General features: G+C 37.3%; 1 protein-coding gene across 1 annotated transcript in view; it reads right to left on the bottom strand.

Moving 5' to 3' along the window:
* The window catches only part of LOC104410745 (metabotropic glutamate receptor 8), a 38,896-nt gene that overhangs the window by 4,968 nt on the left and 16,386 nt on the right, over positions 1–17,542 (bottom strand). The window contains exon 2 of the mRNA XM_010020996.1: positions 169–415. Coding sequence (XP_010019298.1) covers positions 169–415 — 247 coding nt within the window. The remainder of the gene's footprint in view (positions 1–168; positions 416–17,542) is intronic.

Raw genomic sequence — 17,542 nt, 5'->3', positions numbered from 1 at the left:
CATTCCTGCATTCAGTAGTACATGAATTCTGACACATCTCTGGACTCATGAAGAATAAGTAACAAAAAGAATAAAGTTTATTATTTAAAGAAAGTGCATTCTTGTGAACGTACATCTATTATGATGTGCTGCCACTCTTGACCATGGGAAAGTCTACAGATGACTTACTGTTGGTTTCAAGACTTTCACACAGTTCAGTTTTGACCTCGCCATTTGGTCTGTCATTTCCTTTTTGGGTCAGTTTGCTTTGCATTGTGGCAGCTGTCACTACAGCCTTGAAGCTCCGCTTCCGTTTTTGAACATTCTGCTCTGGATGGAAGATGATGATATAAACCTTGGGCATATAGAGCATGCCCAGAGACACAGAAGCGCTTAAACTCATAGAGACAGTAAGTGTTGTTGTCTGGATGTACATCTGGGGAAGGAAAGAAACAACAGCATAAAAAATCATTGTTACATTGATTTAATATAAGAAGAAAACCAAAGCTTAAAATACTTACTTAACTTAACTTAAAATACTAGGTGGAAAGGGAACCAATAACACTCTTCCTTTTCTGTACATACATCAGAAAGACCCTTGACTTAAGTTGCCTTTAATTATGGACAAGTATGGCTGCTTCATGTTGGTTAAAAGTAAATGGTAGAAACAAAAGAATATTTATTAAATTTCATTCTCATAAAAGTAATCGAGATGCAGTAGCAACCACATTTTCAGAAAAGAAACAAATATGTCTGTACAGGAAAAGAGAAGTGACAATAGAATTAGTCTTGTATTATCTAGTTTAATACACAGAAACCCCTACAACAATATGCCATGTGGTGATTCAGCAGTGTGTGCAGCATGGCCCAACTAGCAGCAAGCATAATGCAGAATCTAATGAAATCTTTGATATGCTCCTTGAGTTTCGAGGTTGGGGGAAGAAAAAAGTAAAAAAAAATTAGTTTCTCCACAGTGAAGCTTAAATATTCCTGAGGTTTGGGTGTGCACATCATTGTTTTTAACATTTCCATTTTACTGTTGAATTCTAGTCACAATGCTTTTTTGGCACATAGTAAACATATTAATATGTCACAGTCCTAACTAAGAAATCAGAAAATCAGGGAACCATGAAATCAGATCACAAAGGACCTCAGTCTCCTATAGAGACAAGGAAAAATTCTGATGTTTCTGAATGAGCCTGTCTATTATCTTATATATTGTCTTTGTTAACACCTAAAAAAAAAAGTTACTCTGGTCTTCCATAGTCCCATAAAAGAAAATTACAATGACCACTCCAGAAGAACAGCACAGACAAATTTCTGTTTGAGGAAGCATTCAGAGAGTGTATGAGAAATACTAACTGCAGTTCTGCTCAACAGTTATTTTTCTTAGGAAATCACATTTCATTGGATGTTTTATGAGATGTCTATTTTACTTTACAGTTCTATGTGTTTTCTTAAACTAAGTAGGAAATCTCAGTAATCATCGTTAGACTGAAAAAGGTACTAAAGTAAAACCTGTTCGTTGCCTTGGCAGAGGATTCACTGACACTGTTGTCAGCCATGATTTCAAACACAGGCCAATAGCATCACATTAACCTGGAGATAAGCCATAAGTCTGCCTGCAATGTCAGCTTCAGATCATCTGTTTTATTAAGTGCCTTTGGGTAACTTGGCCCTTGGCAGTAAAGTGGTGTGCAGTTACTATTAAGGTTGAACATTTTTTTATGTCTTTCAATTTACAATGTATTTCCATTATATGCTTTCTCCTTAGAGATCACAAATAAACTATGCTCTCACTTAAAGCAATGTTAGGTGAGAAATGTGGCAAATGTATGTCGAAAGCATGGACTCTCACTCTGAAACACCTTGCAAAGAATCTGTATAATTGTACAGAAAACTGCCAGATATTATCATAAAATGAAGGATAGCCCAATATACTCTTTAAGAAAAGATTGACAGTGCCTCAAAATTTTTAATAAGCTGAACCTGCTTTCAGGGTCAACACCAGATTGAAAAGACAATCAGGATTGTCTTCCTATTGTGCTGAGGAAAGTACTAGGAGCAACACCTTCTTTCATTTCAATAATACAACAAGATAATACATCAGGAAATATACACAATACAGCCTTTTCTCACACTAGTGAAATAATTAAATTCCTTTCAATCTCCAAAATGACAGTGGTGTGCCTGAAAGCAGAGCTTGACCTACATTGTGCATGAACACTTCTAATGCAAACCTCACACAGTTACATTAATAGGAAGGCTTTTTCAGACTTCTGTGGAAGGACCTCTGTGTAGATGCACATTCGCATGCAAACATCACCAGCAACATATCCATTTCTCTCTGAAACAAACTGTCTGATCTCCAATTAAACTAGAACAGCAGGGCCTTGTAGGGTTAAGTGTCAGATTAAGTGGTGTTCAAAAGCAAAAGAATTCGGTTCCTAAAAAGGCGTATTTTTCCTAATGGGATTTTCAAAACTGAAATCAATGCAAGTAATACCTCTAACAAAAGGTATTGCATATGAAAAATTCCATTAAACATAAAATAGCCTTTTTTTCTTTGAAGCCTTACCATTTTTCAAAATCCAACTCATGGCAGTTAAGTTGCTAGCTAAGCCCCACCTGCAGAATCTGTAACAATGCCTGGCATTTAAATGTGTATTTCTAAAGTCCTTATCAAGTATGCAAGCTGTAAGGCTCGTTTTTCTCTCATGGTTTAGTGTAGGAGTTAGACAATAAAAAAAGATAAAGCAGCCCAGGATGTTATAGGATGAAATACATACACTCATGTAATAGTACTAGTATATTAGCAACAAATACGTATATTATGGTAGCTCTCAGTGACTTTTTTTGAGATAAGAAGTCCCACAGTGTCAAACTCTTACAAAGACAAATGTCTGCCTGAAGGTTTACATTCGAGTAAGCTTCATAAGTGAATTGACTCTAAATTTGATCATGCATTCACTGAAATAGTAAGAGTTCATAGATTTCAATACACTTAGTGCAGGTATTTTGCCTGGGCAATATCATTACATCTAATGTATTTTCTTTGAATTTGACTGAAATAACCAGCACACAGATAGTTTCACGTTGCAGATTATGGTTCATGTGTAGTGAGATTTATTTGTAATGGTTGTTGCAGTTTTGAACCAGCCCTTATAATTACTGAAACACGAAAACTGGGGTGGGTTGGAAAATTCCTGGGGAAGAGTTCTCAAATAGTGAAATACAGTCTTTAGAGAGTTCTGGCCTGATGTCAGAACTTTTGTATGGATCACCTTTACTACTTGCTCTTCAATTAAGCTAATGAGAAAGAAGGACTTAAGAAACTTGCTAGACTTTAAAAGGAAGGCTTTGAACTTATATATACACATTGTGTATGGTATACACATGGTATAACATTGTGTATGGTATACATATCGTATAGTCTCCATACACTAATGCAATGGCATACTCAGCTGGAGAATAGTTGTCAATGACAGCCTGGGGCCAATTCCTTTTTCTACTAGAATTGTAGAATATTTTGGGTTGGAAGAGACTTTTAAAGGTCATCTAGTCCAACATCCCTGCAACGAGTAGGGACGTCTTCAACTAGATCAGGTTGCCCAGAGTCCCATCCAACCTGACTTTGAATGTTTCCAGGAATGGGGCATCTACCACCTCTCTGGGTAGCCTGCTCCATTGTTTCACCATCCTTATCATAAAAAACTTCTTCCTTATATCTAGTCTGAACTTCCTTTCTTTTTGTTTAAAACCATTACATCTTATCCTGTTGCAACAGGCACTACTTTTTAAATGGTCATTTGTAGGCTGAGAGTCTGTGTATTGGACAGGAATGTGCCCTGCATCTAATCTTTCCCATCTTTGTAATCCCCTCCTTGCAGCCTGGTGAAGCGCAAGTCTAGCAAACAGGATGCTGCACACTTGGTTTGACATTTGTCTGACTGTTACCTTGTTTTATACTAGAGAAGAGGACAATGAGGGTTTATGGCTGTGCATTCTGGGTACTTTTATTACACTGGGAACATAAATACTTGTAACTTTTACAGAACTAGCTGCTCTAAAAATCAAGGAGCAACAAAAGTAGTTCAGTTTAATAAGATACGAGGTCTGAGTAATTTTTCATGTGTCTCACAGTGGTAGCTCACTCTAAATTACAGGAGAATAAAGGTCCCTTTCTCACAATGACTCATAGTTACACAGAAATGAATTTCAGCACTCCTCACACTGAAATCCCTTCTGAACTACAAACTTTTTGTCCTTTGCCTTTCACAGATGCAACAAAGACTACTATATCTATTCTCCTTGTTCTTGACAGTCAGAAGTTGTAAGACAGGAAACTAAAGTCATGGTAACACAAGAAAAAAAGATGTCTTTATAACATGGGAAAAACTTGAGGCCTAAATATCTTCGTCTTTCCATCTCCCACCCCAACCCCACACTAGAATTGATACATAAATTCTTTTTCTATCTTCTACCATTGATTCTAGGAGTATGTATCTCTTTTCTACTTTGAAAGTTAAAATCTGAAATGGGAAATATTAGGGCACCAAAAAAGGATATTTTAGAAAAACAGAGATACTCTGATCACTTCTTCAGTTTGGAAGGATTTGAAACTGAATTGCCTCCTTGGCAACCTGAAAAGCATCAAAGTAAGTGTGTACACCAAATTGTCCCAGTGCAGGTAGCTCAATGACTACCTCTCAGCTAGGCTTCACTGCTCAGAATTAAAATAGCCCCCAGGTCCCCTGTAGAGTCCCATCAGTTTGGTGCTCACAGAGGCAATGTCATGCACACTGCATGCATTGAGTTCAACACAAAGTAATCATTTTCAGCAGGGAGAAAAAAAAAAAGTAGTGGTAATGTCATAACTTTTGTCCAAATTATTTCCTTGGTTTAAGTCCTCCCCTGCTTTCACACTGAAGATTATGTTCAGGCTCTCCACAGAATTGCTGGTTTCCTCATTCTATTTATTTTTCTTTTCTACTCAGTTTTAATAGGTCAAAAGGAGGGTACCTCCCTCCTCCCTGTTCCCTAATCTGGTTTTAGTAGAATGTCCTGGATAGGTGGGAGATACGGCTATTGTGATTTCTTGAGTTAATTGAATCTAAGTTTTCCACTTTGGTGCAAGTTCTTTAACTGCTAGTAGTTGTAACACAGACGATGAACAAGTCCAGCAGGTTGCAAAGTGCTAAACCACAGAGGGAAGTCTTGACATATCTCATGCTTTTGGGGTACCTAGTGTAGATCCAACTCAGCGACTTCCATTCCAAAGGGAAGTGGATATTTAAAAATATGCAGTTCATCTAATGTCTCTCATTGGCTAGTTCTATACATTTTGCCCTTTAGAAGTGCCTTTCTCTGCAAGCTAAAGGAACAGCCTTGGTATCAAAAACTGGAGTCTGAATCATGTTGCTGAGACAGATACACAGAGATAGCCATTCTTTAATATGTTCCACACTAACAGTAAAAGAGCAGAAGATTAAATTGTGATTTAATTTTAACCTTATCCTTGTTACCAAATACTTTGTCTCTTATGTGAATCTTCTCAGCTCCTTCAGCCAGTTTCATTTTTTAAGGCCAGAACTGCATCAAGCAAGAGTTTTTTGCTCTTATTCCCTCCATCCACTCTTGCCTTCACTCCCAGCTGTTGGAAGCCTTTACTGGACCATTTATAGCCAGAAGATAAATGATATATCATAAAATAAAGACATTTATTGACAGGCATCCCACAGATTGGGAAAGGCAGAAAAATCAGAATCATAGAACAGTTAGGGGTGAAAAGGACCTTAAGATCATCTAGTTCCAACCCCCCTGCCATGGGAAGGGACACCTCACACTAGACCATGGCGCCCAAGGCTCTGCCCAGTCTGGCCTTGAACACTCCCAGGAGATGGAGAATCTACCACTTTTTTGGGCAACCTGTTCCAGTGCCTCACCACCATCACAGAAAAGATTTTTCCTAATATCTAACCTGAACTTCCCCTGTTTAAGTTTGGACCTGTTACCCCTTGTAACAGGGGTACAGTCCCTAATGAAGAGTTCTTCCCAGCATCCCTGTAGGCCCCCTTCAGACACTGGAAGGCTGCCATGAGGTCTCCATGCAGCCTTCTCTTCTCCAAGCTGAACAGCCCCAACTTTCTCAGCCTGTCTTCATAAAGGAGGTGCTCCAGGCCGCTTATCATCCTCGTGGCTCTCCTCTGGACTTGCTCCAACAGCTCCATGTCCTTCTTATGCTGAGGACACCAGAACTGTACACAGTACTCCAAGTGAGGTCTCACGAGAGCAGAGTAGAGGGGTAGGATCATCTCCTTCTACCTGCTGGTCATGCTGCTTTTGATACAGCCCTCTCTATGGTGGAAAGAGCACAAGTCTTTTTAGTCTCAAAAACCAACTGAAAGCATTCATAGCCATCCTCCCACTGCTGCAGAATCTAGAAGGCTTAGAAAAAGGCAGTCTTTTTTTTCTTTTACTGTCATGCACATACCCTATCCTACAATTGCTTTCTCATGGATTGGTGCTTGATAGTTGACTGGATGACAACATGTCTCACAGTTGTATTCACTGTGACTGTGAAAGAAACAACATGCAATGGATTCCACACCAAAAGTCATCATGGAAAAATCTGGCTGCAGGCAAATGTATTTGAAACCAGGAGAGTATAAACAGGGAGGTAAAAATGTTGGCAACGTGCCAACAACTTACAAAGATCCATGCTTTTCTTCAGAACCTTCTTCCCCATAAGTTAGTACCTACAAATTTTTATTGATTTCAGTGCACAGTATACTCTTCTGTCTGGACCTTTGGGAAGAAAATTCATCTTTTCTTGAAGAAAATGATAACAGGTGCAAGTCAGTCCCTGTTTTGCTCATATAGCAAGACAACTTGCCAGGTATAAGATAAACTTCGTGGAAAAAGTTCTTCAAACATTTGTTCAGGAAGAAAACATGAGAAACTACTTAACATATATATTTTATAACCTCTTAAAAATATTCTTTACCAAACTACTAATTAAAATGAAACTTTGAGAGAAAGTCAAAGCCTTCTTGCAAACATGAAAGTACAACATTTGTTATGGGTATTATTTAAAGAAGTAAATGTATTCTGTAATTCTGTACATTGCAGAGAAAATTGAGAAAATGAATCCTTTTTATTTTTATCCACACTTTTTCAGTTGCTTTCAAAAACTTTAAGAGAAAGGAAAGATCTCATAACTGATTTCAAGCTAAATGTGTGCTAGCTTTAGAAAGTATGAACTTTCATTAACGCTTGGATGCAAGAGGAGCATTAAAAGCTTGTAGTCTCAGTGGAACGTGTATATACCTGCACTTCAGAAAATGAATTATGGTAATGATTTCACTGTTCTGCTATTCCACTTAAGTCTAATTCTGAACTTTCCTGCAATGTTTATAAGTATTCCTCTTCTACACATAAATTATTTTATGCAAAGAAAGGAATGGCTTTACTAGGTCTTCTTTTTAGCATTGTATTTATTCTTCTAAGGCAAGTAGATAAAGAAAACTCTGAGTTGTCAACTGCTCATTGGAAATAGCACTGCATTGTTTTTCCTCCAAAGTGTTATTTCACCAGATGCTTAAAATTCACCTTAGTTCATGTGAACATGTTCCAGTGAATTTTCAATACTTGATTTTACCACAGAGGTAGAGGAAGACAGCTGTATCCCAAAGACAGACAACTCCTGAAACTCAGATAACGTGAATTTGAAGATATTCACTTCACAAAGCTTTGCTAATCTGTCCTGTCATTTGAGAACAACTTCTCCTTGGACCAGCAGTGGTTGTCCAACCGTGTGTATTTCTTCATCTCATTTCCTAACAAGACATGATTCCTTTGTCATACATAGGGTATGAGGATACCATTGAATGTATCAAATAAAAAGAGGAAAAGTTGATCTCTAGGTCTGGAAACAACTAATATAAATATATTACTCTACTACTTTGTCTATATAGTAGACAATGAAACAATGCTATGGTATAGGCCTGAGGACTCTGGCTTTACTGCCTGCGCTGTTAAGCTGTTAGAGCAGTCCTGGCATGAGTGGGCAGGCCTGGGCCTGGACTAACTTATGCTCTCCCAAACCATTCCTAGGAGTCTGCCCACATTTTGGGATGATTCGCACTATGTGATGTTGATATATACCCAGACTGCTCTTGCTGAGAGAGAAAGAAATTTTAGTATTATAAACCTAGCAAGACTGTGACAACTGTCTTCATGGCCTGTGAATATTCTTGACATTGTACAGTTACTATTTTAGATAGAGCATGATCAGGGCATGCCAGTGGATGAAAAATGTGAAGAGTACTCAGTCGTTGACCAAAGGTCAATCTCTGTGTTTGTTGTAATGTGTATGTCAGTCCTGAAACGCAGGAGTATTGAACTCCAAAAGCTCAAGTAGAAAGTAGGTACTCACAATTTATAAAATTAAGCTAAGAAATCTCCAAATACCAGCAAAAAAAACCCCCCTCAATGTTAAGTAATTGTACTGGAAAAAGTCTGTGCTGCATGAAAAACCAGAGGAAGGAGATTATTTAAAAGAGGTTCATATATTATAAATTAATTGAAACTTCAACATAATGCAGAAGTAGGATTTTTAAGGTATATTGTGTTACACTTCAGATCTTATGGGCAAAATGCCAAGCAAAGAATATTGTTAGTCTAATTAAAATCTTAACAGCCTAATCAAAACTATAGCAAGTATTATGATTAATCCAGTTACAATGATACCAGCTTTTATTGTTCAAATTATTTAATTATTACAGGAAAATATCATTAATGTAGCTAAAGTCTTATACATGAACTTCTGAGTATTAACCACTTTTCTCCAGTGAAACACACGCTGTCCATGCTCCTCTAGTTCCTAAGTTCCTAAGGATTAAGCCCTCTGCAAGAACAACAGAGAGAAGGGAAGGTTATGTTGAATAGGCAGCATCTCAAATCCTTCACCAGCAGAAGCTGCATGATGTTGACGGCCAGTCTTCCCTCCTCCTTAGCCTTGTATCCAGCTGGGTGTACTTTTACACATTTTCTAACACCGTGTGCTTATTTGCTTTTTTTTAAAAATTGAGTTCCCATCTACAATCAGTCTATCTCCATCCATTAACTGTCCTTATTTCTGGGCAATTGTTATCACAGCTAACACAAACTCAGGACACAAGCCAAAATATATCCCAAAAGCTCACCCTGACAGGTCAATACAAAATCCGTAGCCTTTTCCTAGTAAAAAAAAATTATATTTATTGGCCAACAGCTGGGTATTCTGTACAATGGGTAATTTCAACCTTATTTCCAATTTTATTTAATAAAAATTAATATTCTTTATCATAAAATTTCCAAAAATTTTCTACCAGAGTTGTAGTTCAGTCTTCAAATTACTTTCATACCCCTTTCAAATGCTTAGAAAATTAAAATTCTCTTTGTTCAAATACACTCTGATTTGCACAACTTAGATCAATTCATCTAGATAAGATGCAGCACAATTTAGAGAATATTTTAATTTTGTAACTTTTATAATTTTTAGAAAAATTTATTTTATATAGGTTGTTCATTAGTAATTCAGTCTTCAGGCATCTACTTTGAATGAAGATTATATTCACCCTAAGGCTAAAAAAACTAGCAAATGTGGCAGGGGGGCTTCAAAATAAATTTTGTAGACTGGCATATGGGAGCTGACACTTTGGAGCACTTAAAACTCAAGGTGCCAATTGGCAACCGCAGAATTGTCACTTTCATATGCATAATTGTCTAGTGATGAAAAAGGGAAAGAAAGAAAACTGCCTTATAGAGATCTAAGGAAAGTTGTTATCAGGAAAAATAAAAAAAGTATGGCTTAGATCTAATTCATATTCCAGGTTTAAAATAAAAACAAAATGGTTTGCTATAACACAGAGAGACAATTGTTGCTGAATGACAATTTCTTGTAACTAGAATATATTGATGAGTAGAAAGCAATTTTTATTTTCTTGTTCAGATTTGAAACATATAGAGTATTACAATACTGCCTTTTTAAAATGACTAATACTGACTGAAGATCTATTTCCTACATTCACAAAACATAGGAAAAGGTTAACCTCAATTACTGGCTTATGAAGCTATTAACTTCATTTTAGTTTCTGTTTTCTGAAATCCTTTAAATATGCATTGTACCTGAGCTAGAGAGATAACTGTGCTCTATAAATACTGTAAACCAACTTTGAACTCTCTAATAATTAACTTGCAACTAGGTCTAGTTTTAAATGTCTTTATTTATTAGTGCATATTGTTTAAGTGTCAGAGTTCAAGCACCTGATAGAGACAAATATTAAGTGAAGTACACTTGTTCAGAAGATAATTTTATTTAGCATCTTCAAGCAGGGCATAATCAAGTTACTCTGTCATACAAAATGATGGAGGCTTAAATAAGCAACAGCTGGTTACTCCAATGGCCATACAACTGCAGGGCAGCCTTTGGCAGGAAAAGCTGTGCAAACACAACCAATATATTATACTAATGGGAACAATGTAATAAGCAAGGAAGCAGCTAAAATGGAATGACAAAAAGAAAAACAAACAATCAAACAAGTCCCTTCATCCCTTAGCATGCATTTTAATTGCAATTTGTGACCAGAAATCTTGCAATGGTTTTACTCAAGTATTAGCCTCATCTAGAAATGTTTGCTGAGTCCATTCCTTAAATCAAAGTTCAATGACAGCAGGATAAATCACTGATGTTTTTTCCCTTGACTTGTATGAATTTATACTGAATTGCTCCAATTGGTCAATTGACTAGAACATACACACTAATAAAAATATTTTTCATTAATTTCCTCTTTGATCTTTTAGAAAAAGCAATTAATTAAACTGTGGTATAAGTGGTCAAAACTGAACTTAAAGTTATGTACATTCTAAAAGTATTTCCTCCCTGTGACTACTAAAATCTAAAGGTTTCACTTGCGTGTTTACTTGCCTTGGTGTCACTGATTTCTTTTTGCCCACAATTCATGCAGAAGGTCATTGTGAATTCCCTACATAGCTCTGGAGCAAGTAGAAACCCCTGCTAACCTGAATTGGATTTTAGAACCAGGCTCTAGGTTCCTAGCTGCAGTGCATGGGGTATGCTGCATGCCACACATGATACATTCTATACTGCACCTAACGCACAGCCACTTCAAAAGGACTTTCAAATAAGGACTTTTCAAAACAAGTCTTCTCAAATAAGGCTTTTGAAAGAGCCTTTACTGTGTTATCGTCTAGGCCAAAACTCATAATCTAGATTACCCAAAACAGAAAAAGAGAACAGAGATCATAGAATCTTAGAATGGTTTAGGTTGGAAAGGACCATAAGATCATTTAGTTCCAACCCCCCTGCAATGGGCAGGGACACCTCTTATTAAACCATGTCACCCAAGACTCCATCTAACCTAGCCTTGAACATAGCCAGGGATGGAGTATCCACAACTTCCTTGGGCAACCCATTCCAGTGCCTCACCACCCTCACTGTAAAGAACTTCTTCCTTATATCTGATCTAAACTTCCCCTCTCTAAGTTTGAACCCATTACCTGTTGTTCTACCACTACAGTCCCTAATGAAGAGTCCCTCCCCAGCATCCTTATAGGCCCCCTTCAGATATTGAAAGGCTGCTATGAGGTCTCCACGCAGCCTTCTCTTCTCCAGACTGAACAGCCCCAACTTTCTTAGCCTATCTTCATATGGGATTTCCATGGGTGGAGACAACCTGGGAAAGTTTAAGGACAGAGCAGAAACGGGGAGAGAAGAAACACCCTAAAAGCAGTTCACTTAGAAACAATTGGAGGCAATAGGAATACAGAGAGAAGACTCTAACTTACATTTTCCTTTGTATTTTTCACACGTAAATATAACCCACACTGCTGCTGAAATGCTAGCGACCCACAAACCATGTACAAAGTAATCTGGTGCATACTGAAAATTGTCATATTAGGCAAAAGTCTAATATTAACAGTAACAAAACAAAAAAAATTGTACTAGGAAGCGCACAAACACACAACACAGAACAGACTACAAACAATGTAGCGAACAGAACTTTGCTTAGGGATATTTCATGCCTCTCTGATGGCACATGGTTGCTATATAAACCCAGACAGATCCATTTTGCTGGCTATCAACAATGTTTTTATTGGTTTCTGGTTAAGTGGCTTTCATGCTCTGAATTTCACTTTGGCAGTCTTTCTCTGAGCTCAGATTAATGCATATATGCAGAATCTCAGTTCTTTTCCCTCAGTGTCTGTGCACCTGCCATCTCAAGTGACCTGAGTATGCCAAGTCAGAAGAGAAAGGGAACTACCGTCTCTTTTTGGCTATGCAAAACCTCATCTGGTTTCTATAAGCATTGCTATTATGGACTCACTATGTTCTTCCTAGAAAGCAGAGCTGGTAAAAACTCACTGCTATTTCACAAGTCTCTCCAGGTGCAGATTTACCAAGGGAAAAAAAGGTATGTTAGGGCAAACATCTTTATTTCTCACACTGAATTACCTCAATAGCATAGCCTTGTGAAATGTCATGACTTCAGCTTGTTCTTTTGCCTCCCTATGACCCATGTTTCGACAGTTTCATTACAATTCTGGTAACTTCTTGCTCAATAACTCCACGTATCAGATACAGCATATCTTTACTCCCAGCAAGCAGCTGCATCTGTCAAATAAGGGTCACACATGGAAAGAGAGGCAGAGGCATATTCTTAACCTGAATAAAGTTCTGCACCAGGGTATCCGATTAGTGCCACAGGACTAGTGTCAACCCATACCTGCGGTTGTTCCTTCAGACACAGGTAGGACTGTTTTATTATCCCATATGCATGTACATCAGCCTGTCATATGACAAAGCACATCATTGGTTATATAATTTTAGGCTAACCATACTTTTTTCAAGCCCAGTCCTGCCATTCTACTACATGGTTCAATCTAGCCATATCTACTGTGACCCAAATTGCCTCATTTCTTCTAGATGCATGTATCCTTATTTTACATATGAAGGCATGGAGTCCTGATGCTTCATCACCTGAACCAATACATATTAAGAGTCCTACAGCTCCCATCTGAAGTGCACGGCTGGATTTACTTTGCATGTAAGCTTTCCTGGGTGAGGGATGGAATAGGAAAGTTACAATCTCAAAATATGGGCAGAAAATATCTTGCCACAAGTCCATGTATCTGGATAGGTATCATATCACAATCTATCCCTGTCCTCCAGGGCAACAACATCAATTTGATTACCAACATGTTTATTTACACCAGGATTCAGCAAGAAAACCACAGAGTGATTTCAGTGTGGCTTAGCTAATTATTCCCCAAATTCCTAACTTGTCCTTAAAGTTTATCTCTAGCCTACAGACTATAAACACATATTTATGGCATAGACCTGAAACAAACACTGCGAATTTGGATAAGCTTTAAATTTCTTCTTTGTCTAGCTGCTCTTGTTACTGGCTTCTGGGTAGAGTATGACCTATATCCATGACCCTCTGAGCCTCGTCATCCAAACTGACTCTTACCTATTTGGTTGTACACTCACCCAGACTACAACATCGTAACTTGGGTGCCAAAATATCCAAATTGTGGGACACACTGCCACAGACCTTGCTAAAATCCAGCTAAATGACGGCTCTACCTCTAGCCTCATCAACAAACCCTAATGTCCCATCAAAGAAGGCAATCAGGTTGGTCAAGCATATTGATTGTTCCCAGTAATCTTCCTCTCCTTTATGTGCCCAGAAATGCTAAATATTTTTCAGCTTCTGAAGTTGTTTTTAAAATTGAGTACTACCAAGTTACTTACAGGAAAACAGGGGAAGAAAAGGTACCACCACTACATATAATGTTAGTAGTGACAATTAGGAGGTGTTACATCACAAGTCCTCTAAGTAGTAGAAACTGTGAAGAAGTGCTGCTGAATTATCTGTAATAAAAATTGAGAAGTATTACTGAACTATCTAATGATTTTATTAATATTTTTTTCTTCCTTTGTCTCTGTGGTATACTCTTGACATCTTGACCTTCACTGTTCTGTCTTCTTGAACTAAATAAAGAAGACCGAGACAGGAACCGTATTTTAATTTGCTTTAATTTGCTTCAATGTGCTCCAATTTACACATTATGGGTATTAAACTACCTAAATAATAATTATATCAGTAACAAATTATTATTCAAAGTGAAATGATAAAACATGGTGAAACTGGTGTGAAGTACACAGCATTCAGGTCAGCTCAATTAAAAATCTGTATTTTATGTGGTATATTTTACTTGACTACTTTATACAAATTAAGGGGTTCTATTCCTTAACGCATTTTAAAAATGTCATTAATATAAAGTAAAGCCTTTTCTTCAGTACTGTGTTTCCAGTGCTCAAAGCCAACCCAGAATTCAACAGATCGCGTATTTTTAAGATGTTGCCAATGTTTTAAACAGAAAATCCCTTTGGTTTGCATTCCTCTATATTCAGATGGCTGTTGCACATCTGCTGTAATGATTAAATGGGACATTCCATCTCTGGAGGAAAACCAATTCAATTAAGTGAAAGAACTAAAAGGTAGTTTTCCTTCCCTTTCCTAAAAATAAATTTTAAAAGAGCCGCCTTTTTTTTTCTTTCTACTTTTAAGCTGCAATTAATACCTGTAATTCTGTAAACAAAAAATAACAGAGAGCAGTTGCATGCCAAAAGGAACATGACCACACAATTACTAGTTACTAAAAACTGATATTCTGTTATTAAAAAAAAAAGAACCATCATTAGCTTTGTTAGTGATGGTTCCAACACATCTTAATAAAGGGACTAACATTCCTTGTTCTTTTAAACTAATGAGATTATATATTTGTTTCCCTTTCAGTAAACATGATGCAATGCGCTGGACTAAGTCTGCAGCCTTCAAAATGGTGGCCAGGCAAAAGAGCCAACTTTTTCATTCCCTTAACTGCTTTCTTGGGCTATTCCAAATTAAATGTTTTATCTTGCCAGATCACCCAGTTTTCACTGCAAAATTTAATGCCTCTGTCACTAGCCAATCTGCTGGGGCCATGCTGTCAAAGCCCCTTGATGTATGCCAAGAAGAGGTCCTTTTGTGCCAGCACAGTTACATCACCTCCTTGAATGACAGATGCAAAACTAACATTAGCTTTCCTCCATTGGCGTAACCACACATTGGGGTTTTGCCAATGCAACTGTATTAGTCAGCTTCAGCATGTGATGTGGGCTTTTTTATGTTTCCATTCTCTTAGCTTTGTTAGCAAGTCTTTCTAGAAGTGGCCTAAGAATGTTACTATTAATGATCAAAATGAGAGATGACAATGACTTCCACCTGTAATATATCTAACTTACTAAAATGTACCTAAAGATTAAATAAATTACTCTTGAGGACTACAGGCTTCTGTTTGATATGATTGGAAACAAACAGCTCATTGTAAATGTTTCTTCTAGCTGTTTGACCACAGAATCCAAGAAGTAACAGTGTCTACCTGAAGATTTTCCTATGTTAGAATATTCAGGCATTTATTCTGCAATGGAGGGATTATCTCTTACAACATTCTATAAGGTATAGTTTACACTACAGCTTGTTCCTCTCTTGTCTAGCTATCCACGTAGGACCTCCAAGTCTACATAAAAGTTGGCAGATACTGGATGCCAAACTATTCTGTTTTAATCTGTGGTAGAATAAAGATGGCTACAGTTGGTTCTAAGTAAACTCTATGCTCTTTTGAAATGCAACTGAATATACTGTCCATATTTTATTCTGTCTGGTAGAACCTTACCAATCTCTATGTTAGCCTGACAAATTTTACCATTCCTACAAAACTGGACAACTGAGTTGTCATTGGTGTTGTTTTAATCACTGGTTAATAAATCTGGCCTATATTGCATACATCTACAATAGTAATATTCTGAATGGAAGAGGATGTTTGTTTCAGGCTTTGCAAATCAGCGTGAATAGCAAACAGAATAAACATGGTGCAATAAGATGTATGTTTTTATTTTATTCATTATTTGGCTTTATGACTGTATAAATAATCTGGCCTGAAGTAGGAACAGTCCAGTCAAATTTAGCACAGAATTGTTTTTATGCAGTAGTGGATGGTATAAATTGTGTTTGTGACAGGTTATAATACTATGAGGAAGTATTTTGGATGGACGTAATATGGATGGAAGTGACCCATGACAACTCTAACTAAAATATATTATTGCTGTGACACAGCCAATTAACCCATCATATTCCATCTATTGAGCTTCAGTAAGAGACAAAACAATATATAGTGCATGATAAAGCAAATATGAAAAGACAAGCCCTGCTATTTACCAGTGACACAAATCCTCTAATAGCCAAAATGATCCTAACCACTGTCTCCCTGCTGAGCTTTTTAGAATAGACCCTTAGCTCAGGTCACTTTATTTCTCTGTGTCCTACCTTGTAACCTCTTTTGCCTTTATCTCTGAAAGCATTTTGAAATTTTTGTTATCTGATAGGATGCCTACATCACTGACATAGTATCCTGCCTTCACTGCCTGCCCTGAGTGGATGACCTAATTTTTGCAGACAGGAGTACTAAATGAAATAATTATTAGTGCCCTAACACTATTCAGGTGAAGGCTAAGAGTACTTCAGAATAGGAGACAGTAAGTATGGGAATGTTTAGGGCATTAAAAATAATTTCTTGTCCTTTCCCCCAGCCTCTCTTCCCACCTGCCTAACTTCATTTTTTTTTTTTTTTTAATTTTTGTATAAGGTTTATTTTTGGCTGAAACATAAACTTCAGAATTTATATTAGCTACGTTCCTCCCTTACAAAGGCAGAAAAGAGAGTGAAATCGAAATCAGATACAATGTTAGTAAAATTAGAAAATTTCATCGATCCTTTTTCTTGCCATAATTGGTAACAATTATTTGCTATTTCTGCTACCATTCTCAACCTTTTATGCTGCTCACCCAGATGACTAGCAGCTCCTGGCTTTCACTCCTTGGATATGTCTGAGGCATGTTTCAGGGTTCTATGAAGTTTCCATGGGCATTTGCCCTCAAATGATGAGCATATCATATTGTACCATATTGCTGAGGAAAGAGGTGGTATACAATCTTTCTCTTCACAAGTAATTTTTCTGTTGCTCACACATACAAACCCCTTAATTTTCCTCATTTAGTGTTGTGTTGCACAGACTTTGCTTGAAAAATGCAGATATTTTGCAGTAATCTCCTTTTGTTATCCATAGCACTGATAGCCTTCCTGCACTTCCATGAAAATGCAAAATCTACAAAAAAGTAGGTATAATACCAAAGAGGGGTTAAAAGCCCATTTAGTCTCCATGCATATGCTCCAAGACAAACTACAGCTTTTGTAGACAGAACAGAAATGCAAGAAAACAGGCAGAAGTGCTTACTGAATCTCAGGTCATAATGCATAAACAGAATCATAAATATATTATTACACTGTTTACTCAGCTCTAAACCCGACACTTAACAAGAAGCGTTTAGCCACATGAGACAGGAAATTGCATCTTCTCACTTATCCACATTCACGCTCTGTCTCTTGCGTTTGAT

Source organism: Nestor notabilis, unplaced genomic scaffold (assembly GCF_000696875.1).
Source record: "Nestor notabilis isolate BGI_N333 unplaced genomic scaffold, ASM69687v1 scaffold16328, whole genome shotgun sequence".
NCBI classification, from domain to species: Eukaryota; Metazoa; Chordata; class Aves; order Psittaciformes; family Psittacidae; genus Nestor; species Nestor notabilis.
This window is presented reverse-complemented; position numbering and strand designations above follow the sequence as displayed.